This window comes from Cololabis saira, chromosome 16, assembly GCF_033807715.1.
Source record: "Cololabis saira isolate AMF1-May2022 chromosome 16, fColSai1.1, whole genome shotgun sequence".
In the NCBI taxonomy this organism is placed as follows: domain Eukaryota; kingdom Metazoa; phylum Chordata; class Actinopteri; order Beloniformes; family Belonidae; genus Cololabis; species Cololabis saira.
Window position 1 is genome coordinate 37,798,900 of NC_084602.1, and position 24,603 is coordinate 37,823,502.

General features: G+C 39.7%; 1 protein-coding gene across 2 annotated transcripts; it reads left to right on the top strand.

The window, feature by feature from the left end:
• Nucleotides 1–1,497: 1,497 nt before the first annotated feature.
• On the top strand, nucleotides 1,498–23,860 carry coq8ab (coenzyme Q8A, genome duplicate b). Of its 2 annotated transcripts, XM_061743877.1 has the most exons (15): nucleotides 1,498–1,713; nucleotides 2,748–2,913; nucleotides 4,609–4,884; nucleotides 4,974–5,040; nucleotides 8,246–8,317; nucleotides 9,235–9,363; nucleotides 10,875–10,960; nucleotides 12,057–12,197; nucleotides 12,301–12,382; nucleotides 13,268–13,361; nucleotides 16,512–16,653; nucleotides 16,747–16,854; nucleotides 16,945–17,010; nucleotides 19,350–19,436; nucleotides 23,377–23,860. In XM_061743877.1, exons 2-15 carry the CDS (start codon nucleotides 2,767–2,769, stop codon nucleotides 23,656–23,658), a joined length of 1,779 nt encoding a protein of 592 aa, XP_061599861.1. In that variant the 5' UTR covers nucleotides 1,498–1,713; nucleotides 2,748–2,766; the 3' UTR covers nucleotides 23,659–23,860. The 2 variants fall into 2 exon arrangements, with proteins under 2 accessions (XP_061599861.1, XP_061599862.1); XM_061743878.1 differs by lacking the exon at nucleotides 2,748–2,913 and having other exon boundaries at nucleotides 1,499–1,713.
• The last annotated feature ends 743 nt before the right edge of the window (nucleotides 23,861–24,603 follow it).

Below are 24,603 nucleotides of genomic sequence, written 5' to 3' on the forward strand. Positions count from 1 at the left end.
ACTATTTTTACTTTGATTTAAATTGTTTATTGTATCTGAACAGTTAAATCCATGTGAAGTCTCCATTTCTCTAAAGTATTTTTTAAAACATTGTATCAACTTGGTCTAAAGTACATTTTAAGGGACAATTATTTTCATATTTAACCAATATTTTTAATTAAGAGCAATACATTGACTGGAAGTGTATAAATAATAAAAAGTTCAATAATTTTTAAAATTTTTCTGAATATGTATTTTGCCTAAAAATATGAACTATGCTAAACGTTTGTATTGTGAGTGAGATAGCTCTGTTAAATAATTAAATAATAAAGCTCACCGCTACCAGAAACTAAACAACAAAAAGAAAAGGTTCCCTAAAACATAGACAGCAGGTACAGCTGGTAACTGAAGGAGCAGAGACAAGAATAGTGGTTAAGATACTAACAAAGTTTATTTTGACATTCAATACTAAAAACAAGTATTTAAATTTTATATAAATTCATTAAAAACACCCAGATTCAGAAAGCTTGATTTACTAGACCTGATTAGTGCGGAAAAGTTTCTCTGGTTTTCCTCATGAAAGAAAGACAGAGAGAAATAAAGGCAGAAAGAAAGAGAAATAAAGAAAGAAAGAAAGAGAAACAAAGAAAGAAAGGAAGGAAGAAAGAAAGAAAGAGAAACAAAGAAAGAAAGAAAGAGAAATAAAGGCAGAAAGAAAGAAAGAGAAATAAAGGCAGAAAGAAAGAGAAATAAAGAAAGAAAGAAAGAGAAACAAAGAAAGAAAGGAAGGAAGAAAGAAAGAAAGAGAAACAAAGAAGGAAAGGAAGGAAGAAAGAAAGAAAGAGAAACAAAGAAGGAAAGAAAGAGAAATAAAGGCAGAAAGAAAGAGAGAAAGAGAAATAAAGAAAGAGAAATAAAGGCAGAAAGAAAGAGAGAAAGAGAAATAAATGCAGAAAGAAAGAAAGAAAGAAAGAAAGAAAGAAAGAAAGAAAGAAAGAGAAATAAAGGCAGAAAGAAAGAAAGAAAGAGAAATAAAGGCAGAAAGAAATAAAGAAAGAGAAATAAAGGCAGAAAGAAAGAAAGAAAGAAAGAAAGAAAGAAAGAAAGAAAGAAAGAAAAATAAAGGCAGAAAGAAAGAAAGAAAGAAAGAGAAATAAAGGCAGAAAGAAAGAAAGAAAGAGAAATAAAGGCAGAAAGAAATAAAGAAAGAAAAATAAAGGCAGAAAGAAAGAAAGAAAGAAAGAGAAATAAAGGCAGAAAGGAAACCACATAAACCACCAAGGAAACCACCAGATGTCACCTGATCTGCGCGTGCGCATGCATGTTCGGGTTCAACGCATGGGTTCAACGGGTTCAACGTATATGAGGTCACGTGACTGACTGTAAAGAAAAAAAGGGGGAAAAAAGAAGGAAAATGAGGCGGGAATCCCGTGACGGCGGCCACGTCACGGCCCCGCCCCCCGGAGCGGCTTGTTCACGGGTCGGGACCTCCCCGCGGGGCGGGGCTTGCTCCCTGCGGGTCCGGGACTCTGCTCGTCCTGCAGCGGGTTTGCGGGGTTGCGGGGTTGCGGGTTTGCGGGTCGCGGGTTCGTCGCCGCAGCTGAAGGTCGTTTTCTGTTGTTTTCTGGTTTTTCTCTCCGTTTTTAAAGGACTTGCGTCGATGCTGACGGGGACGCGCGGCTGGTGCTCCCGCGGTCCGCGTGCTGCTCCTGCGCATGCGCACTGAGCTGAGAGGTGAGTGAGGCGAAGGCTCTTTAAACTGTCTTTGTTGGAACAGTCTGAGTAAAAAGCTGAAACAATGTCCAACATCTACAGGACTGTCTCAGAAAATTAGATTATTATTTATAATGCGCAGGTATTATATTGCAATGAAGTGCTGTAATATGACAATAATACGTGCAATAACATAAGATGTGCAATATCTGCCAATCTGCCAGTCTACCTCACAACACTCCACCTGCTTTTTTTGCACTGTTTCTTTCTTTCAACCAACTGTATATACTGTTTATATTTCTGTGATTATACATATTTTATACATATTTTATATATATTTTTTTGTATTTTTTATATATTTTTTACTTCTGACTTTTCAGTCTTTTTACTCCTCCCCTGCATGTGTGTGCTAAGTGTACTGCTGCCAACAAAAATAAGTTTCCCCACTGAGGGAGAAAATAAAGGATATCTTATCTTAATATTTTTATAATGTAATAACAGGTATATTTTTTGAGAAAGTAAAGCTTGCTGTTATATTTATTTATTTTTATTTTTGTATTCAAGCAAAATTGGAAAAGAAACAAGGCGTAGGACCTCATAACTTTTCTGTAATGCAATTTAAAAAAAAACTAAAATGTCATTGACATTCTGGATTCATTACAAATCAACTGAAATATTGCAAGCCTTTTATTATTTCAATATTGCTGATTATGGTTTACAGTTTAAGATCAAGATTCCCAGAATATTCAAATTTTGAGTTTGAGTATTTGAGTTTTCTTAAGCTGTAAACCATAATCAGCAATATTAAAATGATAAAAGGCTTGCAATATTTCAGTTGATTTGTAATGAATCTAGAATGTCAATGACATTTTAGTTTTTTTTAAATTGCATTACAGAAAATAAAGAACTTTATCACAATATTCTAATTTTCTGAGACAGTCCCGTATATGAATGAGGTTTATTCTCTTTACTGAGGTCGGAGCTGCAGGAAAACTCCATGTGTAGCTTTAATCCTCTGACTGGTGGGAGCATGAGAACCTGATGTTCCTGTGCAGGTCTGGGCGGGTCGGGGTCATGACGGGCCACAGGGGGGTCCGGACAGGACTGGACCTGATGAGACGGGCCGCCGGTGCCGGGACCCCGGCAGGAGGACCAGGCGGTCCCCCCGGGGCCGGGGGCCAGAGGCCGGCCACCCGGCACCACCACGCCACCGCGGCCCTGGTGAGTGCTGGTCCTGGACCCGAGTGGCCCTTTAAACGCCACAACAACAAGCTCCCGCCGCAGGAGCAAAGGTCACCTGAGATAACGGCTTGCCAAACCGAAGAAACGGCTGATTTATTGAAGAGTCGGCCCCGGCCCGGGCCAAAGACTCTGTAGGACCCGGTTCGGGCTCCCGGGGGGGATTTTATCATCCGGCCTCGACACTTAACGCTGATGTACAGGAGCCGATATCGAAAGCCGATAAAGACTAGAGATGTTTTTTTTTTTATATCAATCAACTGTATTTTATTACTTGTTATTACTTTTATTCCTTTTTTTCTGTCAAGCAGGTCCTTCAAAATTAATCCAGTTACTTGTTGAAAAGTATTTTATTCTTTAAATGGTTCTGGTAGCTCCTCCCACTCAAAGCTATTTCCCCTGGTACAGAACGTACCGGCCCGAGTGGAGGCGGGGTTTTCCAGTTACCTGTTAAAGACTCTTTTATTCTGAAATGGGTCTGGTAGCTCCTCCCATTCAAAGCTATTTCCACCGGTACAAAACATACCGGGCTGGGAGGAGGCGTGGTTTTATGAGATTACTTGTGGAAAAACCAATATCCAAAGCCGATACAGTCTAAAGATGGGTTTTTTATACGACTTAACGGCATTCTATTACATTTTTATTACTTTTAGCAGCTAAAAACAATACAGCGAGAGAGAAACCATCTCTAGCAGCACCAGTTTTCCTGGTGATTGTTGCCACTCACCAAATTTTATCATCTGGCCTCGAGACTTAATGCTGCTCAAGCACTAGTTCCTCTTTATCTGATGACGGGGATCGGTGACCTTTGACCTGCAGGATGTGGTGTGAACCGGTTCTATGAAAGCTTGGCAGCAGAAGTTCTATTACTCTTTATTTTTATTGCGTAATTTAAAGCTTCAGGACGACCCGTCTCTGTAAAGCAGGTCCTTCAAAAGTCTTTTATTCTGAAATGGGTCTGGTAGCTCCTCCCATTTAAAGTTATTTCCCCGGTACAAAACGTACCGGGCCGGGTGGAGGCGGGGTTTTATGAGATTACTCGTACAAGAGCTGATATCGAAAGCCGATAAAGACTAGAGATGGTTTTTTATACTACTCAACGGTATTTTATTACATTATTACTTTCTTTCTCTGTAAAGCAGGTCCTTCAAAACAAGTCTGGTTTGCTTTTTGAAAAGTCTTTTATTCTGAAATGGGTCTGGTAGCTCCTCCCATTCAAAGTTATTTCCCCCGGTACAGAGCGTACCGGGCCGGGTGGAGGCGTGGTCTATGAGATTACTCGTAGAAAAACCGATATCCAAAGCCGATACAGACTAGAGATGTTTTATTTATACTAATGAACGGTATTTTATTACTTATTATTACTCTTCTTTTTCTCCGTAAAGCAGGTCCTTCAAAACAAGTCCGGTTCGCTTTTTGAAAACTGTTTCATTCTGGTAGCTCCTCCTATTTAAAGCAATTTCCACCGGTACAAAACGTACCGGGCCGGGTGGAGGCGGGGTTTTCTGAGACTACTCGTAGAAAAACTGATATCCAAAGCCGATACAGACTAAATATGTTTTTTTTTATACTAATCAATTGTATTTTATTACTTTTATCAGCAGTTTTCCTGGTGATTGTTGGTATTCATCAAATTAAGTACCAGGAGTTGATAACGTCTTTATTTTCGTTGCCTAGGAGATATTCAACAAACAAATGGAGGTGTGCCTCCACCGAGCCCGGGCGGTGCACCGATATTCAACGATGAGCGCTTGTTTGGCGCCGGACCGCCGGGGAACCAGCGGCGGACGGATCGGGGGGCCCGGGGGCCCCGGGCTCTGGCCCGGCCCGATCCTCTCGGGACCCAGGCGGGTTTTCAGCCAGGAGAACCCGACCGTCGGGCGTCTGACGTCGGAGGATATGGAGAAAGCGAGAAGCGCCAAGAGCAGCGAGGCCCGGCAGTACAAGCAAGTGGTACCGGCAACCTTTCTGTCCCGTAATGTTGCAGGAATATCGGACAGAGTCTGTCGTCCAGCGCTGAGGTTTTGTGTTTTCTGTTGCAGCTCAGTGAAAGCGCTCGGGAGAGGAAGGTTCCCGTGTCGCGGCTCGGCCGGCTGGTGAACTTTGGAGGTAAGATGGACTTTATTAGCGGCTCAAAAATGTACCAATAAATAAAATAGGAAGAAAAATACAAAACATCTTGAGAGAAATGGTTTTTATTTGATAATTTCATCCAGAAATGGTCAGAAAACGAGCCAGTTTGAACACGTAGCTCGGTTTAACTCGGGTCAGATGGTCTCGCCTCCAGACCCGCCAGCGCTGCTTTGGTGTCACGTTAACGCAAAAAAAAAAATTAATATTTATAAAACAGACGTTGTTATTCTCTCACAACTTTAAATCTCCGGAGTCGATAAATGTTTTATTTCTGCTGGAAAGTTGGATGTCAACTGTTGAATCTGGACCCTAGTGGTCAGTAAAGGAACTGCAGGTCTGGATCTGGACCGTAGTGGTTTAAAGGAGACCTATTATGGCATTTAATGTATATTTTAAACAGGCCTTGAATGTCTTAAAAACAATCAAACGCTTGTTTTTTCTACATAAATCAGAAATTCAGCCTCTGGGCCATGTCTCTAGTTTTACAGTTTCTAACCTGTAGCATCAGCGACAAAATCAATTCCATTGCTTTATTTTTTTTGTATTGGACTGTCCTAACTGGCCGCGATAGACGTGACGTGATAGTCGGACGCTCCCATGCATTTATGACACGGTGTAAACGACTCCCTGGGATCTTAAAGCCTGATTTACGGTTCTGCGTTAAATCGACGCGTACCCTACGCCGTAGGCTCTGCGTTGGTGAAACGCGGAACCATAAATCAGCCTTTAGTTCCCTGAAGAGGGAACGGGTCACCTCGTCTTCACATTAACAGTTCTTTACTCCCATTCCTCATCATTTCATTTCTTATGTTACAAGACAAATGAATCATGTCAACTGTAAAGAAATAACACTGAATGTTCACAAATGGCAACTTTATTGTTAAAAAAAAAAAAACAACATGTATGCACTATTGCTGACTCAAGGAAGGACTGTGCGTCTTCTGAAGGTTTGGAAGATCTGAAACCATAAACAGAAAGAAATGTATTACTAATAGAACTCCGTAACACGGAGTAACACCGGAGCTAAGCTAAATACTTAACCCATGCAAAGATCATACTTGTAAACAAATATATATAACATAAATAAATAACATCACTTACTGCTGACTCGTGTGCAGTTGCCGGGTCTGTACTGTTGGAACTGATCCTTTTATGAGGGTAAGTGTTGATGCAAAACCTAATTTTTACTGTCCCTCGCTGTGGAAACAGCTACACGATACACAATGGCTGAAGCTCCGGCCGGTGGAGTTAGTTGTGGGCGTGGAGGGCGAGCGAGGCGTGGTTTGAATTTTGCTTACGTAAGAAAATGCGCAAATCTGAACGGCTCGTAAAAGTCACATGACACTGGACGGCTCAGAAAATTTGAATAATGTGATAAAGTTCTTTATTTTCTGTAATGCAATTTAAAAAAAAAAAAAAAAAAATGTCATACATTCTGGATTCTTTACAAATCAACTGAAATATTGCAAGTCTTTTATTATTTTAATATTGCTGATCATGGTTTACATTTTAAGATTAAGATTCCCAGAATATTCTAATTGTTTGAGATAGGATATTTGAGTTTTCTTAAGCTGTAAACCATGATCAGCAATATTAAAATAATAAAAGGCTTGCAATATTTCAGTTGATTTGTAATGAATCCAGAAAGTATGACATTTTTGTTTTTGTAATCGCATTACAGAAAATCACAATATTCTAATTCTCTGAGACAGTCCTGTATGTTAAAGCAAAAAAAAAACATGTTTTTCATAATAGGTCCCCTTTAAAGGTCTGGATTCTGACCCTAGTGGTCAGTAGAGAAACTGCGGGTCTGGATCTGTGACCCATTTTTACTTCTTTTTCTTTACATTTGTTCCTGATGTTTTGGTGTTTTTCCTGAGCGATGACGGTCGGCTGCTTGGCTGAACTGGAGGCGTAACTTATAAACATGAATTGAGTCGTTAGTAACGGGGAGCTCGTGTTTCTGACCGTAAAAGTGAACCAGACCGAGTTTCTCCTTGAAGGTCCTTGAAGGTCGTTACTGAGAATCTTTTCATGAAGCAACTCAGAACCGTTTTCGACAGAAATTGTGCAAATGAATTTGGCACTTCCTCCTCACGGGAGCCCAGCGGGCCGCTCGGCGGGTCGGGGATTACGCAACCCGGACTCAGATAAACGGCCTGTTTGCTCCGGCCGTGTTTGAACAGTTCGATGGCGGTTGGAGCGAGCGCCTGCGTCAGCGGCGCCGGGACGTGCCGGCCGGAGGACGCTGGTATCAGCCGCTGAGATAACGTGACTGGAACGTGCCGGAGGATCCAGCTGATGTGAAAACAGCTGAAAGATCAGCTTTCCAGTCGTGGGGCGGGGAAATCTCCCAGGACCCCCCCCCCCACTCCTGACCTTAGTTTGACCCCAGAAATCACCTGGGTGTCGTTCCCAGGAATCAGATCCTTCAGCTGGTTGCTGTAATCACTGATGAGGAGAATTACTACCAATGTAGTCTTTGACGGCATTTATTCACTGTTTTATTATTATTTCTATTATTATTTATTATTGTTTGTTATTATTTCTATTATTATTTTATTATTTTTTACGTTTACTTTATTATTAATATTATTATTATTATTATTTCTATGTCTATTCTATTTATATTATAATTTATATTAACATAATATTTATTATTTATATTTTTACTGTTATTATTTCTATTTTATTATTTATTATAATTTCTATTTTTTATTATTTTTTCTATTTTATTATTTATTATAATTTCTATTATTTTTATTATTATTTATAATATTCTTACTGTTATTATTAATATAATTATTTCTTTTGTTATTTCTATGTCTATTATTTGATTATTTATATTATAATTTATATTATTATTATCATTATTATTTATATTATTTTATATATTTATATTGTTATTATTTTGTTATTGTTTATATTCTTACTGTTGTTGTTATTATTATTATTATCATTTCTATTATTTTTATTATTATTTATATTATTATTATTTATATTCTTACTGTTATGATTATTATTTATATTATTTTTATTATTATTTATATTCTTCTTACTGTTATGATTATTATTTATATTATTATCATTATTATTACTTCTATTATTCATTATTATTATTATTATTATTATTATTATTATTATTATTATTATTATTTAAAACAACTCTTTCCTCTTGCAGGTCTGGCAGTCGGACTCGGCATTGGTGCCATCGCTCAAGTGGCCAAGAACAGCTTTAAGCCCAAGCAGCAAGGTATGGGGGGCGGGGCTTGTCTGATTGGGGGCGGGGCTTGTCTGGTCAGCTGGTTGCAGGTAGAGTACTAGAGTACTAGAGTACTAGTACTAGAGTACTAGTACTCTTTAGTACTCTAGTTGCAGGACTGGTGACGGCGGCGGGACGTCTGACTCCCAGCAGGAGCAGAAATATGCTGCAGATTTCCAAGTAAACTCAGTTTCCCCCGTGAAGCAACACAGTTGGTTCCAGCTTTGGTTCTAGAGTTGGTTCCAGCTCGGCCGCCGGCGGAGTTTAGATACGAGGAATCTTTGTCTCAAAGATGTCCTTTAAAGGCACCTTATGTAGTTTATTGATCAAGAAAAATTAGTTTTACTTTGATCACGATTTAAACTCAGATCGTGGAGCTTTCTTTATGCTCCTGTAACTCTGCTCCCCGCTCACTGTGCTGTCATTATTTACCCTCCTAATCCAGTTAGGATTCAGTCTTATGCTGCAAAGACAATCGGAGGATGTTTACTTTTGAACTGAATCAGATTTTAGGTCGTTTTCACACCGAATCGTCAGCTAGACTGTTTGTAATTGTTTGTAATTTTAACGTCCAGCTGGTCCGAGTTTAGCTTCAAAACGCCTCTGTGAAACGAACCGAACCCTTCCAACTATTCCTCCTCGCCTGTGGTGGCGCTACACCAAGAGTCACACAACGCACATCTTTGTTTAGGTTGTGTTTACCCACAATACCCCACGCTGTAGTCCACTTCCTGCTTTGGTTCTGCTTGAAATAGACCAGGACCAAGACCTTAAGGCGGACCAGAGTCCGCTTCTTCAAACTGGGTCAGGGTTGAAGACCGTTTAAGACCACAACGATTATCGTCCATTTATTAAGATGTGATATTGTCCGAAGTTGTTTCCTGGACTGAATCCTGACTCTTCTTTAGAAGGTAACAAGAAGGCGGTCCTGGACTCCAATCCCTTCCTCTCGGAGGCCAACGCTGAGAGAATCGTTCGGACGCTCTGCAAAGTCCGCGGCGCGGCGCTGAAGCTCGGACAGATGCTGAGTATTCAAGGTGAGGAAGAACAATGTCTTTAAATGTCTAAAAACTACAAGAAGTGAGTATTTTGGTGCTTGACTGAGGATTGTTATTTTATTATTTATTATTTCTGCGGTTTACGCATCGCTCTGCTGCCCCCTGCACTTCCTGTGGAGTATTACAACACATGAACGTTGCCTTCTTAACGATACAGTAAAGTGATAAAAACTGTTTATCTGTGACTTTAATGTGACTTGATACATTTCAACAATAAAAAATGTTTTTTTTTTTTTCTTAATTTCTTTCTTTTCGTTGGTCTGCTGGTTTCTTGGTGAAGCAATAATCATAATAATAATAATTATTATTATAATTATTATTATTATTATTATTATTATTATTATTATTATTATTATTACTTTATTGGATTTGACTTGTGCCCTAAGGGTTGTTTTACGTTCAGCTCTCAGCGGTTTGTTTTTATGGTTAATGAAAGGCCCAAAGCTGTAAGTCAAGTTTCAAACTGACCACGCCCCCTTAAAGGGGAGGCCCCGCCCCCTCTAACACCAGAGTGTAGAAGAAGAGCAGTTCTTCCTCGGTGGTGTTTGGTGACATCACGCCCTGGAAGGTTCATAAGGGGAATAATATCATTTGTAATTTATTTATTTATTTCAAAACAGGGACAGTTCACAATAAGACATTAATCTTTTACAAGAGAATATGCATTGTATATATTATATTGTATATATTTTATAATAATATGTTTTATTTATAGGCGCCTTTCGGGACACTCAAGGTTGCCGTACAAAAGGACAATAAAAACAATCACTCAAAAACATAACGTACAATACATAAAACAACAGTAAAGTGCAATAGTGAGGTCATAGATAATAGTGAGGGGGAAAAGACCATGTTCTTTAAGGCTCCTCTGGGGGGCGCTGTTCTGATTTGATTTTGATTTGAAGATTTTATTTTGAACATGCATGTTAAAAAAGAATACAAAAGTAAAAAAATAAAATACATATGTGTGTGTGTGTGTGTGTGTGTGTAAAGCACTTGGTCAGACCTCACGGATCCACCAACATGTTCGAAATGAAGTAGGATTGAAGTAAACACTTATTAAGTCCTACCCCTGAATCTACATACATTCTTACATATAATAAGAGTTTCAATAAGCTACTTATAAAACACCCATACCTACTTTAATAACTGTTCAATATAGTGATATAATACTCAATTATATAAATATAGTCAAAAACAGAACAAAGCAAACAAAAGAAAACAAAACAAACAGTTCTGGTCTGGGTCCAGGTCTCTTTTCTCCAGTTCAGATTCTGAATCTCTTTAATAGCGGCAAAATGTCATGACTCAAAATAGCTGAACACAACAAACCACCGGTCCAGTTCTGCTGGCGCTGCGTTCCTGCAGCGGCCCGACTGGTCAGCGCCGGCTCGGTCAGGTTCCTGGCAGCCGGAGTCGACGGGTCCAGCCTGAAGGTGGTTCTCTAAAGTCCTGCTGATGTCTTAGCCTGGATCTCTTCTCTCCCCCAGACGATGCGTTCATGAACCCTCAGCTGGCCAAGATCTTCGAGCGCGTGCGGCAGAGCGCTGACTTCATGCCCACCAAGCAGATGCTGGTACGTCCTCGTAGGGCAGATGTTTATCCGTTTTAGGAGTAAAACTGTGGAACTCATTACACAACGACCTTAAATTAGCAAACTCAATAAAAGCATACAAGATATTATTCAAAGCAAAGGTAATGGACACATATATAGAAGCAGAATTAGTAAACAAAGAAGAATGTACACATGTATGTGTGTAGGTGTGTTTGTTCCTGTGTGTACTAGTATGAACATATGCAGGTATACAGGACTGTCTCAGAAAGTTAGAATATTGTGATTTTCTGTAATGCAATTACAAAAACAAAAATGTCATACATTCTGGATTCATTACAAATCAACTGAAATATTGCAAGCCTTTTATTATTTTAATATTGCTGATCATGGCTTACAGCTTAAGAAAACTCAAATATCCTATCTAAAAAAATTAGAATATTCTGGGAATCTTAATCTTAAACTGTAAGCCATAATCAGCAATATTAAAATAATAAAAGGCTTGCAATATTTCAGATGATTTGTAATGAATCCAGAATGTATGACATTTTTGTTTTTGTAATTGCGTTACAGAAAATAAAGAACTTTATCACAATATTCTAATTTTCTAAGACAGTCCTGTATGCATGTATAGTATGTAGGATTTGATGTATAGACACGATACACATGCATGAGATGAAATGACAACCTAAATTGGTTTTGTCAGTTTCTTTAGCATCTTTTCACTTTCTGTTTTCAGAGCTATCATTATTATTAATATTACTATTATTACAGCTATTATTATTATTACTATTATTATTTTGTGTAACCTCATGGTACTTCATTTGTTCTTTTTGCATATTCTATTCTGTTAAAAGGTGGCAAGACGAGCTTTCTGCTTCAAGTCCAGACCTTTTCGGTCAAAATAATCACAATGTTGACCAGGGAAAAACCTGTGGATGTTTATCTTGCTTGTTGATTTTTGATCGACCGAAATAAAGATTAACTAACTAACTAGCTAGCCGTCGCCGGTAACGACGGCTCCATTTCACCATTTCCTCTCCGTTTCACTTTTTTTTCTCTCCCGTTTTGCTCTCCGTTTCTTCTCCATTTCCTCTCGTTTCCTCTCCGTCTCCTGCAGAAGGTCGTGGAGAAGGACCTGGGCTCCGGCTGGCGGGACGAGCTGCAGGACTTTGAGGAGAAGCCGTTCGCGGCGGCGTCCATCGGCCAGGTCCACCTGGGGAGGCTGAAGGATGGCCGGGAGGTGGCCATGAAGATCCAGGTGAGGGGGCGGGGCTTATGGGCCGGGGGCGGGGCTTATGGGCCGGGGGCGGGGCTTCAGGTACATCATGTGACCCGGTTCTAAAACCCCCCCCTCCCCGCAGTACCCCGGCATCGCCAGGAGCATCCGGAGCGACGTGAACAACATCATGACGGCTCTGAGTCTCAGCAACGCCCTGCCCGAAGGTACGGAGGCAGCCAGAGGGTTTGGAACCCGGAACTGGTGTTTTCATCTAAAAATGATGTTAGATCTTTATTCTGTTACGGGGAGATCGATGGATCGATGGATCAATACTAGGGTTGTCCCGATTAGGATTTTTTAACTCCCGATCACTTGAGTTTGAGTTTCTGCCGATCCCGATTTTTTCCGATCCGATCACTTTTTTTGGCTCCCAATACAATTCCGATACTTTTTCACGATCAGATACATTTTGGCAATGAATTAAAAAACTGAAATGATCCCAAGTTTCTTTTCTTGTCCATTGGAAACAGTATGGACATTTATTTCAACAAAGCTTATCAGCTCTGGTGCCACAAAATGTAAAAACATGAAATTGTAAACTAAAACAGAAAGTGCAGAATAGTGCAATAACAAAAATAAATACATTTAACTTCAAAAGAGGTCGTTGAATGACATCCAGTCAAACTCAAACACAAGAAAATTAAAATACTTTTTGGCTTAACCTTAGTGCAACATTCTGAATGAATGAATGAATGAATGAATGAATGAATGAATGAATAGCAGCAGCTTAATGAACATGAACAGATAGAACATTTCATAATTCAAACATGGAAACCATGTTAGTTTCTCTTAGTTCATCGGCCAGAAGTGACGTTAAATGCAACGATATATAAAACTATTTCATATATATTAAAAACATTAATAACTAGGTATGTCCCGATACTTTTTTGGCCGATACTGATGTTTTGAAAATGCCGTGATCGGGCCTGATCGATCGGGACAACACTAGTGGATATATGGATGGATATATGGATTGATTCATGGATGTATGGAGCTAGTGTGGAACCAGCAACCGGACCAGCCGCTCTTTAATCCTCATTTGTTTCCAGGTTTGTTCCCTGAGCACCTGATAGAGGTGATGAGCAGAGAGTTGGCTCTGGAGTGCGACTACATCCGCGAGGCCGGCTGCTGCAGGAAGTTCCAGTGAGTTCTCAGAAACATCTCAGGGGTTTATTCCAGTCTGGACCTGAACCTGAACCTGAACTAGTTCTGTTCCGGTTCCAGATCCGGGTCGGATCAGTCTTTTAATGTGAACAGTTGGTTGTTTGTGGACCAGGATTTAAAACGGGTGTTTTGGTCCATAAATGCCAAAAAATAACGTTAAAACAGCAAAGAAACAAACAGTCATGTGAGCATCTTCACAATAGCAGATCTTTGATGGAGAATCTTTCAGCCAATCACAATCGAGATGAGGTCATCACTTTGTTACGGGCGCCGGCGTTGGTTCTGTACGGAAGAGTATTAGGGCCAGGCAGGAGAAAAATAAAAATAATATTTTAGAGGAGGAAGATTTTTTTTTCCATTATGCACTTCGAGAAAAAAATCGAAATGTTGAGAAAAAAGTAGAAATGTCGATATAATATTAATTATAAAGTCGAGATAATACATTTTGACTTTATTATTATTTTATTATAAGCATACCATAAGCCAAGTCCCATATTTGGTGAATTTATCCATTCATATATTCCTTCAAAGTGAAAAGAATCAATATCTTTACATCAAATATAGTAGATATAAAAAGTCGAAATAATAAATTTCAACTTTATTCACGAAATTTCGACTTTTTTCTCAAAATTGTATTTCAACATTAATCTCGACATTTCAACTTTTTTCTCAAAATTGTATTTCAACATTATTCCCGACATTTTGACTTTTTTCTGGAAGTGCACAATAAAAAAAAAATCTTCCCCTCTCAAATATTTTTTCTCCTGCACGGCCCTAATACTCTTCCGTAGTTCTGAGGTCTCTGACGATATGAAATTATTTCTAAATTGATGTTAAGAAGTTAACGGTCGCCTCGCGCCTGTTTGGTTCCAACAAAGATTGGTTGTTGTGAAGATGCTCCACGATTCAAGAATAATGACGCAGCCGCTTCGTCTCTAAAGGTCGACTGGTATTTCTGAACGCTGATGTTAGAGATCCGTCAACGCCAGTTTTAAATTCCCTTGAAACCAGTTTTCTTCTGCTCTATTTTGCACTTCCCAGAATTCCATTGTATGTAAAAAAAAAAAAAGCTGTAAAGCATCTCAGACTTTCTGTTGACGTCTCAGTATTTGTCCTCCATCAGTTTCCACTTCTGCCGACCAAAACATGCAGATTAACTGGATTCTGGGAGTTTTTCATAAGCAGAGCTTATGTCTTTCCTCTTTGCCCTTGTGTTATCACAGATGCGAAGGGTCCGGTTCAGGTTTTATAACTTTATTCTGTTTAAATAGCCAAATATTTCGCTGCTTCTGGTCATGTTTTGATGGGCGTGGCCTCCAGAGTAGGGGAGGAGTTTAGTGTCAAATGTTTTAACTATTTTATGTCGACATGTAGCTTTAAATCTGGATTTAACTGGATCGGACAAACGGGTTCATTTAATTAAAGTTCCTAACTGGATCACGGTACCAAAAACTGGTCCTCACTTGGTCGTTTTTAGATCTTTTGATCTAAAAATGATGTTAGATCTTAATTCTGTTACGTAGAGTTGGGATGCTGACGTCCTCGTCTTCAGACGACATGGATGGATAGATGGATTTAAATCAGGGGTGTCAAACTCATTTTGCTTGGCGGGCCGGATTTGACCAATTTTTTTCTCGCGGGCCGCACGCTCAAAATAACAAAAACGGTGCTGAAAAGCTTTTCTCTAATTCTTTTTTTTTTTTACTATTGTTATCTAATCCAATATCAGTTTAGTTAATTTTAAAGGAAATATGCACTTTGTTTACACTCTAATTATGTAAAACATATTTCTTCAGGATGTTTTTATTGAAATTTCTCGTTTTTTTTTTTCAAATTATGTAAGATTTTTTAATATCATTTTACAAAGATAAACAGAAACAAGTATGTTTTTTTTTTTTTATATTTCGCTTTTTTATAGGAAATTTAATTAAAAGCAAAATCTTTCTTATTACATCCGAGAGTGTTTCTTTGTGATTTAGAGATTTTTACAGTACAATTTAAATGTATTTATTTTTAAAAATTGGCGCGGATATTTACGCCAGTGTGCCGAAAAAGTCAGCACTTCTTTTTTAACTGTTTTACTTTGTCACTATCCTCGTATTCAAAACTGAAATTCTCCGAATAAATATCTTCTATCATCTTTTTTAGCAGTGATATTTTTCCTGCGAAAATATATAATAGTAGTCAGTTGGGGGCACGGTGGCGCAGCTGGTAGTGCAGCCGTCTCACAGCAAGAAGGTGCTGGGTTCGATTCCTGCCGGGGGACGCTGTGGGCGCTGAAGTGCGTGTTAGTTCCCCCATGACTTCAGTGCCCTCACCCTGGGTGGGGTTGGCGAAAGGTAGCTAATGTGAGCTACCCTCACAAAAACATGCACACAGTCCTGGGCTACACTGCCCCCTCTGGCCAACCGGGGCGCCAGATGGGGTGGGGAGGATCCGGCCGGAATAATGTGATCCTTCCACGCGCTACGTTCGGCCGGAGAATCCTCACCCTGTCTGGTGAAAAGAAGCGGTCCATCTCTCCTCAGGATAAGGAGGAGACCTGAGCCCAGTGTAGGGCCCTCCTTGGGTTGGCAGAGGAGAGCAATGCCCAGGACTGTCTAGGTATGAGCACTGGGTGATGAAATGGGCAAAAAATCGGGGATAAAAAAAATAAATAAAAAAATAATAGTAGTCAGTTAATAAAAATAAACGACCGTCTACAAAGAAATACATTCGGCAAATGCATTCTAGAAAACAAAAAAAATGTTGAAAACTGCTCTCTTTGTGGAATAACGATGGATTTGTAAATATCGGATATGCTGCATGCATGGCAATTATTTATGCCTTCCTTTTTAGTAAATTAACATTTCGGTTTTTTGCGTTGGAAACTTCTCGCGGGCCGCATGAAAACCTCTCTCGGACCGCACATTTGACACCCCTGCTTTAAACTATTAATGTAAGATCAAATGAAGTCCAGTCGGACCTTCATCGTCGACCCGCCGGCGCTGGAAGAACCTCCAGAATCAGAGTGACTTGTGGGTTCTGCCGGCACTCCAACACCTGCACCAGATTTAGCTAAAACATAAATAAATAAATGTGTGGGAAGAGAACCGCCTCTCGGACCCTGACCGTCCGTCTGTGCTGCAGGCAGCTGCTGCGGGGCGACTCCTTCTTCCTTGTCCCCGACGTCATCGACCAGCTGAGCAACCGCCGCGTCCTCACCACCACGCTGGTGTCGGGCTTCCCCCTGGACCGGGCCGTGGACCTGCCGCAGGAGCTGAGGAACGAGGTACGTCCCCAGAACCGTGGCCCCGCCCCTCCTCCTAACCCCGCCCCCTGCTGTGGCCCTGCCCATCACCCTCTAACCCCTCCTCTCCCTCAGATCTGCCAGCAGATCCTGGTCCTGTGTCTGAGGGAGCTGTTTGAGTTCCGCTACATGCAGACGGATCCCAACTGGTCCAACTTCTTCTTCGACCCGCAAACTCACAAGGTGAGTCCCCCCAAACCCCCCACCGAGGGACGGCGTAACGCCGGCCAATCAGGTCGCTCTGAGCTCGGCTGACTGGTCTTTGGTCTGCAGGTGGCGCTGCTGGATTTCGGAGCGACGCGAGGATTCGACAAAAGCTTCACCGACATTTACATCGAGGTGAGATTCGTGAGAGTCATGAGACTATCCCTTTATTACGGTGGCCGAGACCCGCCATTGCTGAAAATAAAAGTAACGCTGCAAACAGAAACAAACGCCGCTGCAAATAAAAGAAACGCTGTGAATATAAAAAGATAAAATAAAATGCCGCTGCAAATAAAATAAAAAAATGACGCAAATAAAAAAGCCACAACGTAAGTGAATTACCGGGGACTATCTTTTGCTGATGAAAATTACTCGTAGCGACGTTGAACACTAACCTTTTCACTTATTTTCTCGTTCGTTGTTCTTCTTATTCCTCACTCTTCTTATTTCTTCCTTTTCACTTACGTCCTCTTCGTCTTCTTCTTCTCCTCTCACGTAAAAAACACCGGTGCATCAGCAGAAATAGTCCCCGGTAATTCACTGCTGTTGTGGCTTTTTAATTTGCGTCGTTTTTTTTTTATTTGCAGCGCCGTTTATTTTATTTGCAGCAGCATTTGTTTTTATTTGCAGCGTTTATTTTATTTGCAAAGCGTTTATTTTATTTGCAGCTGCGTTTCTTTTTATTTGCAACGTTTATTTAATTTTCAGCAATGGCGGATCTCGGCCACCGTACTTTATCCCGTTTGCATATAATAATAATAATAATAATAATAATAATAATGCATTTGATTTATAATGCACTTTACATTCAGTGAATCTCAAAGTGCGACAGCATTCAAGGCAAGAAAATCAACACAAAGCAGCAGTATCACTAAAAAAAAAAAAAAAAAAACGTAAAAAATCAAGCAAATCAGCAAATCATAGCTGGCGTATGATTTACAGAAAAGCTGGGTCTTGAGTCTATTCTTGAAAGAGTGAATTGACTGTGGTTCTCAGGTGGGCGGGGTTCCACAGTTTAGGGGCAATGGAGCAGAAAGCCCCGTATTGTTCTTCAAAACGTACAATTACAACCAAATAAAACAGAGCAATTCTTTTCACTTACATATCCTGCATTTAGTGTACCAGAGTTCTAAACAATTGAATAATTTGGGAAAATCCCATAATAATCCAGTAAAATTGACATTGTGGGTTATTTATAGATCCGGTACGTGTTCACAGCTCGTCCTACGTTGACGTATGTTGATACGTCATCACGTTGTCAGCGTGTCGTCAGGTTGGATTTTTTTCACTCCCATTCCTGCAAAAAGGGAGGTGAAGTCATTCCCCGGGAAACTAGTCACTTGTTTGTGCTTTTTATCAGAGATTTTCACCAAAGATTACTCGGCAACAACCCACACACACTACACACACTACACACTCTCTATACAAGCACACAGTATGAATTCATTCCATGTTACTTTTTTCCATTGACAGTTTTGAGGGATCTAGCTGTGGGATTTCCGTGTTTGAAAAAATGTGTAAAATTAAAAAACGATTTACATTTTTTTTGGTAGTTATTTGAACTTTTTATTAATTCATTTAGTTAGTATGGATTTGTAACACACAGATTATTAAAGATTGGCTTATATGTGTTGTTTTGATGCATAGCAAATAAAAATACTCCATAAAATGGTAGTAAAGCATGCAGAAATGTAAAAATATGCAGACTTGTTCTATGGTAGGTCATAAAGGGTTGATAAGTTTCTTGAGGACGGACGGACTTCTCCGGACTTTTCGAAGCCTCTCTAACCAATTTTTAAAAATAAATACACTTAATTGTACTGGAAAAATCTCTAAATCACAAAGAAACACTCTCGGATGTAATAAGAAAGATTTTGCTTTTAATTAAATGTCCTATAAAAAAGCGAAATATAAAAAAAAAAAACATACTTGTTTCTGTTTATCTTTGTAAAATGATATTAAAAGTATCTTACATAATTTGAAAAAAAATGAGAAATTTCAAGAAAAGATCCTGAAGAAATATGTTTTACATAATTAGAGTGTAAACAAAGTGCATATTTCCTTTTAAAATTAACTAAACTGATATTGGATTAGATAACAATAGTAAAAAGAAAAGAATTAGAGAAAACATTTTCCGCACCGTTTTTATTTTGAGCGTGCGGCCGCGTGAAAAAAATTGGTCAAATCCGGCCCGCCAAGTGAAATGAGTTTGACACCCCTGGTTTAGAATTTAATTTAATGTCTTGTAACTGTTTATTTGCTGCCCTCGTGTGGTCAGAGGCGGTACTGCTCCTGTGGCTTTTAAAGTGGAGCTCAGATCACAGTTGTTTATTATTATTCTGTAATCTGGGGACTTTAACGTTAGTTTTGGACTCATCTTACCTGACGAGGACGGCCTAGTTTTTATTTAAAGTGTCAGTTTTATTCATTATAACATGTGTAAATATATTAAATTAATCATTTGTCCCCCCCAGGTCATCAAAGCGGCTGCTGAGCAGGACAGAGAAAGAGTCCTGGTGAAATCCAGAGAGATGAAGTTCCTCACAGGATACGAGTCCAAGGTAACGACAGACCGACCGCCGCCGGCGGTAAACGATGTCGGCGCCCGCTGACAGAAAAACCACAGACGAGCAGCTGATCAGGAAACGCTTAAACGTTCATGAATCACTTCCTTCAGGCCGGCGAAGATGCTTCGTTTCCTGTTTTTTTCTTCCTGTGAACGAGGAGGTGTGTCGAGACCAGAACTCGCTCCGTCATCTGTTCCTAATCGGGTCGTTTCCAGTCAGCTTGTTGTGATTTTAATCGGTAGCAGATTGATGAGCAACACGTCAGCAAACCGCTGAGTAATGTTGTCGCTGAAGCAGAAAACTGAGCTTCAAAGATGTTTCATTTTAACTCAAGAAAAGGTCAAAACTTCCCAACAACCTAAATGCTCAGCAGAGGAACCAGCACCATCTACAGATTAGACGTACTTCAGATTCACGTTACCAAATAAATCTGCTCGGTTGTTTTACTCCAATAGATTTATGTAACTGATCAGACAAGTGATTTAAACACTAACAATAATATAACAATAGTGTATGAATGAATGAATGTTTTATTTCGGTTACATTACATTATATGTAACTTAACTTGTGTGCATGTAACTGACAAAACGTTGTCATACATATTTACACTAATCAGTTTCACACAATAACAAACAAACTCTGTAACCGAAAAAAGAAGTCGGCTGAAGCCGAAGCTTATTTTTGCCGATCCTGTACCTTCCAAAGATAACCCAGTTTATCAGTAATACAAAAGAAAAGAAAATGTACTCTAAATCGCTCTGCATCATAATCGCTCTGTGTAACAATAATGACTGAGTTAAACAAGGGCAGCTCATCACCAGTCAGTGTTTAAAAAGGTGACGCCACGGTGGTAGGTGAACCATCAAACAGGTTCTCTGTAACCTTCATGGAAGCGACGGAGGAAGATGAACAAATGGATGGAGAGAACCAGAGGTGTGTTTCCACCACCACACGAGAACCTTGGACTCAAACAACGCTCATTTTTTGCACTTCGCAAACGGCCAGGAGAAAATGTTTAAGTTTATGAAGCACTTTAAAAACAACAGTTGACCAAAGTTTTGGACAAGTGAAAGAAAAAAAGAAAAACAAATGAAATACAACAATCATGGCGAGTTAAAAGCTATTGAGTAAAAATCAGTTTTAAGATTAGATTTAAAAAAAGAGCTATAGAAGGACCTGGGGCCTCATGTACTAAGAGTGCGTGGATTTCAACGTGAATCCGTGCGTGGAATTAACAAGACCGCAAAAATTCATATGTACAAAACTGTGCGTTCGCCCAAATCCACGCAGGTTTCTCTGTACATCCCAATCAGCGTGGATTTGAGCGCACATGCGGGACCACAACACTCCGCCCGTCTCCTCCCTCAAATATGTTTGAATATGATATGAAGATAATTATCCATTAAAAACCGCTCATCCAAACAAGAAAATGCTCTGAGCTGGAATAAATAATTCATTTTGGGGCATTTAGGAGTGTCGGACTCCAGTCCTCGAGGGCCGGTGTCCCTGCAGGTTTTAGATGTTTCTCTGCTTCATTGCACCAACAATGTGAACAAAATACATTTATATTTAAAACATGAAGCATTACGATCTGATTCCTCTGCTGCAGAAATAAAGACAATTTGTGCCGACGGGATTATCGAGGTGCAAACGTGAGAAATAAAGAGCAAAATTGCTCTAACTCGGTGTGTTGCATCCGCAGGAGGAGAGACCGGTGTCGTGCCAAAAAGTGATTGCCTGCCAGAATCTGATTTCTCCCCTGAAAATGGGTCTTTTCACCTGCCAAAAATTGATTGAAGGCCAAATACAGTTAATGAAAGGTTGTTTCTGCCTAAATATGACTTCTTGAGCTTCATAATCTGAAATCTGACGGTTTAGCGCTCTCGCTCAAAGGGCTGCTGTGCGCGCTCCCGCGGCCACAAATCAGAAGAAATCAGATTCTGGCAGACAATCACTTTTTGGCACAACACCGGTTTTTGCTTCAAAATTAATTTTAATGTATTTCTGTCCAGACACAGTTATGGGATGTTTAGGGTCTGGCTTTTATCTCCAGTAGTCCTCCCATACGGTCGTCATGACGACAGACAGATGTTCGACCTGTCAGCAGCTCCAGCTGAAGCATCATGTTGGTCTGAACCGGAGCAGCTGGTCCAGTTCAGGACAGAGATCCAGAAGATCCTCTTGGTACTTAAACCAGCTGATGATTCAGTCTTAGTCCTGGACCAGCAGATCGGTGTGGGGCCTGAGGACTCGCTCCTGATCCTGCCATCAGGGTCCTCTATAACGGAGCCAAAGCTCCATCAGGATTTGTGGGTTCCATCGTTCAGCTCCTGCCTCTAGTTGTTTGTTCAGATCATGTGGTTGATTGTGAGATTGTTGCAGCTTTACTCTCGTGTAATGTATCTAGTGATGTCGGGACTGTCGTGTCCTTCACGTGGTCGTGAATTTATTGTTGACGTTACGTTTCCTCATATTCTGCACTTCACTGCATCACCAGTGAGTGTCGCCAACGGACAAAACCTCAGAAAAGTGCGTACAACAGCCTTGGTGTGTGAGTGAAGGACCGCAGCTTTCTACGTTCACGTCATTCTTTGTACATACGACCGTGAGCGTTGAAAGTGCCGTACGCACGTTTTTTGTGCGCCGCACTCTTAGTACATAAGGCCCCAGGTGTATGAAAAGAAGAAACATGTAAACAACAGATGCTGCTTGCTTTTTATTTTGAAACAAACACCGCGGTCGTAGCGATTGAGATTAAAAGAACCCGCCGGACCTCAATATTGGTGTAATATGACAGGACCGGAACCGACTCGTCGCTCCATCCATCGTTCTTTTCATGCCTCTAACTGCATCAAATTTACTCGTGGCAAAATGTCTGGTTTTTTCATAGCGGTGTATCGCGTCATTCAGGCAGCCAATCAGCACAGAGCCTCATTATCATAGCCCCGCCCACTCAGAATCCTGCATAGATAATGAGAATGAGATGAAAGACATGGCTTAGAGGCTGAATTTCTAATTCAGCAAAAACAATCAAAAGCTTGTTTTTAAGACATTCAAGGCCTGTTTAAAATAGGTATTAGATGCCATAATAGGTCCCCTTTAAGTTTAATTCAGAATGGCCATTTTTATTCGGAATTAGGTGTTTACATGGTCATTTTCACTCATTTTAAATCTGATTTAATTTTAATTCTAAATTAAACTTCCCATGTAAACGCACTCAATGACAATGACTCTGGGTCTGGACTTGAAGACCTCTCAGCCAATCAGGAGCCTTGTAGCTCATATAATGTAATAATTTCCTTAAAATGTAATAAAATTTGCACTTAACTCAATCGAAAATGTAATAAAACCCAATAATGTACTAACTTCCCCAATAATGTAATAAAATATCCTGATGGATATTGTAATAACATTTTTTACTGATAATGTAATACGTTATTACATTATTGGGAATTTATTACATGTTACTCAAAGTCTACAATTTAACCCAATAGTCATTCTGGTGTTTCAAATCCAGTATAACATTCTTAGATACTTAAAACACAAAATGTAGAACTCTGGACTGAAAATGAACATATATATATTACATTATCTGTCAAGTATTACATTATCAGTTTTGGAAGAAAAAAAGACCCACATGAAAATGTAATAAATTCCCAATAATGTAATAAGGTATTACATTATCGATAAAAATGTTATTACAATATCAGTCAGTCATTTTATTACATTATTGGTGAAGTTATTACATTATTGGATTTTATGAAATTTTCGATTGAGTTAAGGCGTTATTACATTATAGGAAATTATTACATTATAGGAAATTATTACATTATAGGGAGCTACAAGGCTCCCTGAAGGGTTCAACCCGGCGGGTCGGAGCGTTTGTCGTTTCCTGTGGGCTGCTCTTCTGATGCCTCTCGTTCCTCCCCGACAGGCGATGGAGAACGCCCACGTGGACGCGGTGATGATCCTGGGCGAGGCCTTCTCGTCCACCGTGCCCTTCGACTTCGGCGATCAGAGCACGACGGAGCGGATCCACCGGCTGATCCCGGTGATGATGCACGAGCGGCTGACCCCGCCGCCGGAGGAAACGTACTCCCTCCACCGGAAGATGGGCGGATCCTTCCTCATCTGCTCCAAGCTCAGCGCCAAGGTCCGCTGCAAGGACATGTTCCAGGAGACGTACAGGAAGTACTGGGAGGACGGGTCGCCCTGACCATAGACATAAATACGTAGACGCCCCATTGAGCGCTGAGCTGTACGTCAACGTCGCCGCCATATTGGATGTTCAAGACTGCGCTGTAAACTAATACAAGTAAATGGACTTATTTTCATAAATATTTTCATTTCTACAAAGATATGTACGTTTTACGTCTCATTTATTCATTCACACACGCACTAATATACTTGGGAAACAGTTAGGCACCAAATATAATACATTTAATTTTCTCAGATGGCAAAAATAAGAACTTTATTGATCCCACATAGGAGTAATTCATGTTATATCAGCTATAGAGAACAAGGTAGTGCCGAAAAACAATATATATCCCCCTCACAAAAATAATAAAAATAGAGAAACATATTTTCTCATCAACAAAACATTTTTAAATTTTCAAGTAACAAAATAACATATTTTAACTATTTTTCAGATTTTTTTCAATTATTTTATTGTCTGAAAAATGGTTCAAATGTTATTTTATTGTCTGAATAATGGTTCAAATATGTTATTTTGTTACTTGAAAAATTTTAAATGTTTTGTTGATGAGAAAATATGTTTCTCTATTTTTCTTATTTTTGTGAGGGGGATATATATTGTTTTTCGGCACTACCTTGTTCTCTATAGCTGATAGAACATGAATTACTCCTATGTGGGATCAATAAAGTTCTTATTTTTGCCATCTGAGAAAATTAAATATATTATATTTGGTACCTAACTGTTTCCCAAGTATATTAGTGCGTGTGTGAATGAATAAATGAGACGTGAAATGTACATTTCTTTGTAGAAAGGCGCTTTTATGAAAATAAGTCCATTTACTTGTATTAGTTTGGGGCGGATACGGATAGATGTCTATGGCTGTGACGACTGGACCGACCGGACGAGTAAAGTATTCTTAAAAAACGCTGATGTTACATACTTTGTTTGGGTTTTTTACTGTGGTTT

What these genes read in the sequence shown, in the direction of transcription:
- coq8ab (XM_061743877.1), top strand. Translation starts at nt 2,767, where the DNA reads ATGACGGGCCACAGGGGGGTCCGGACAGGACTGGACCTGATGAGACGG. An exon ending in CCCGGCAGTACAAGCAAGTG is followed by an intron (nt 4,885 to 4,973) that starts GTACCGGCAACC and finishes TTTCTGTTGCAG; the next exon opens with CTCAGTGAAAGCGCTCGGGA. An exon ending in AGGTGGCCATGAAGATCCAG is followed by an intron (nt 12,198 to 12,300) that starts GTGAGGGGGCGG and finishes CCCTCCCCGCAG; the next exon opens with TACCCCGGCATCGCCAGGAG.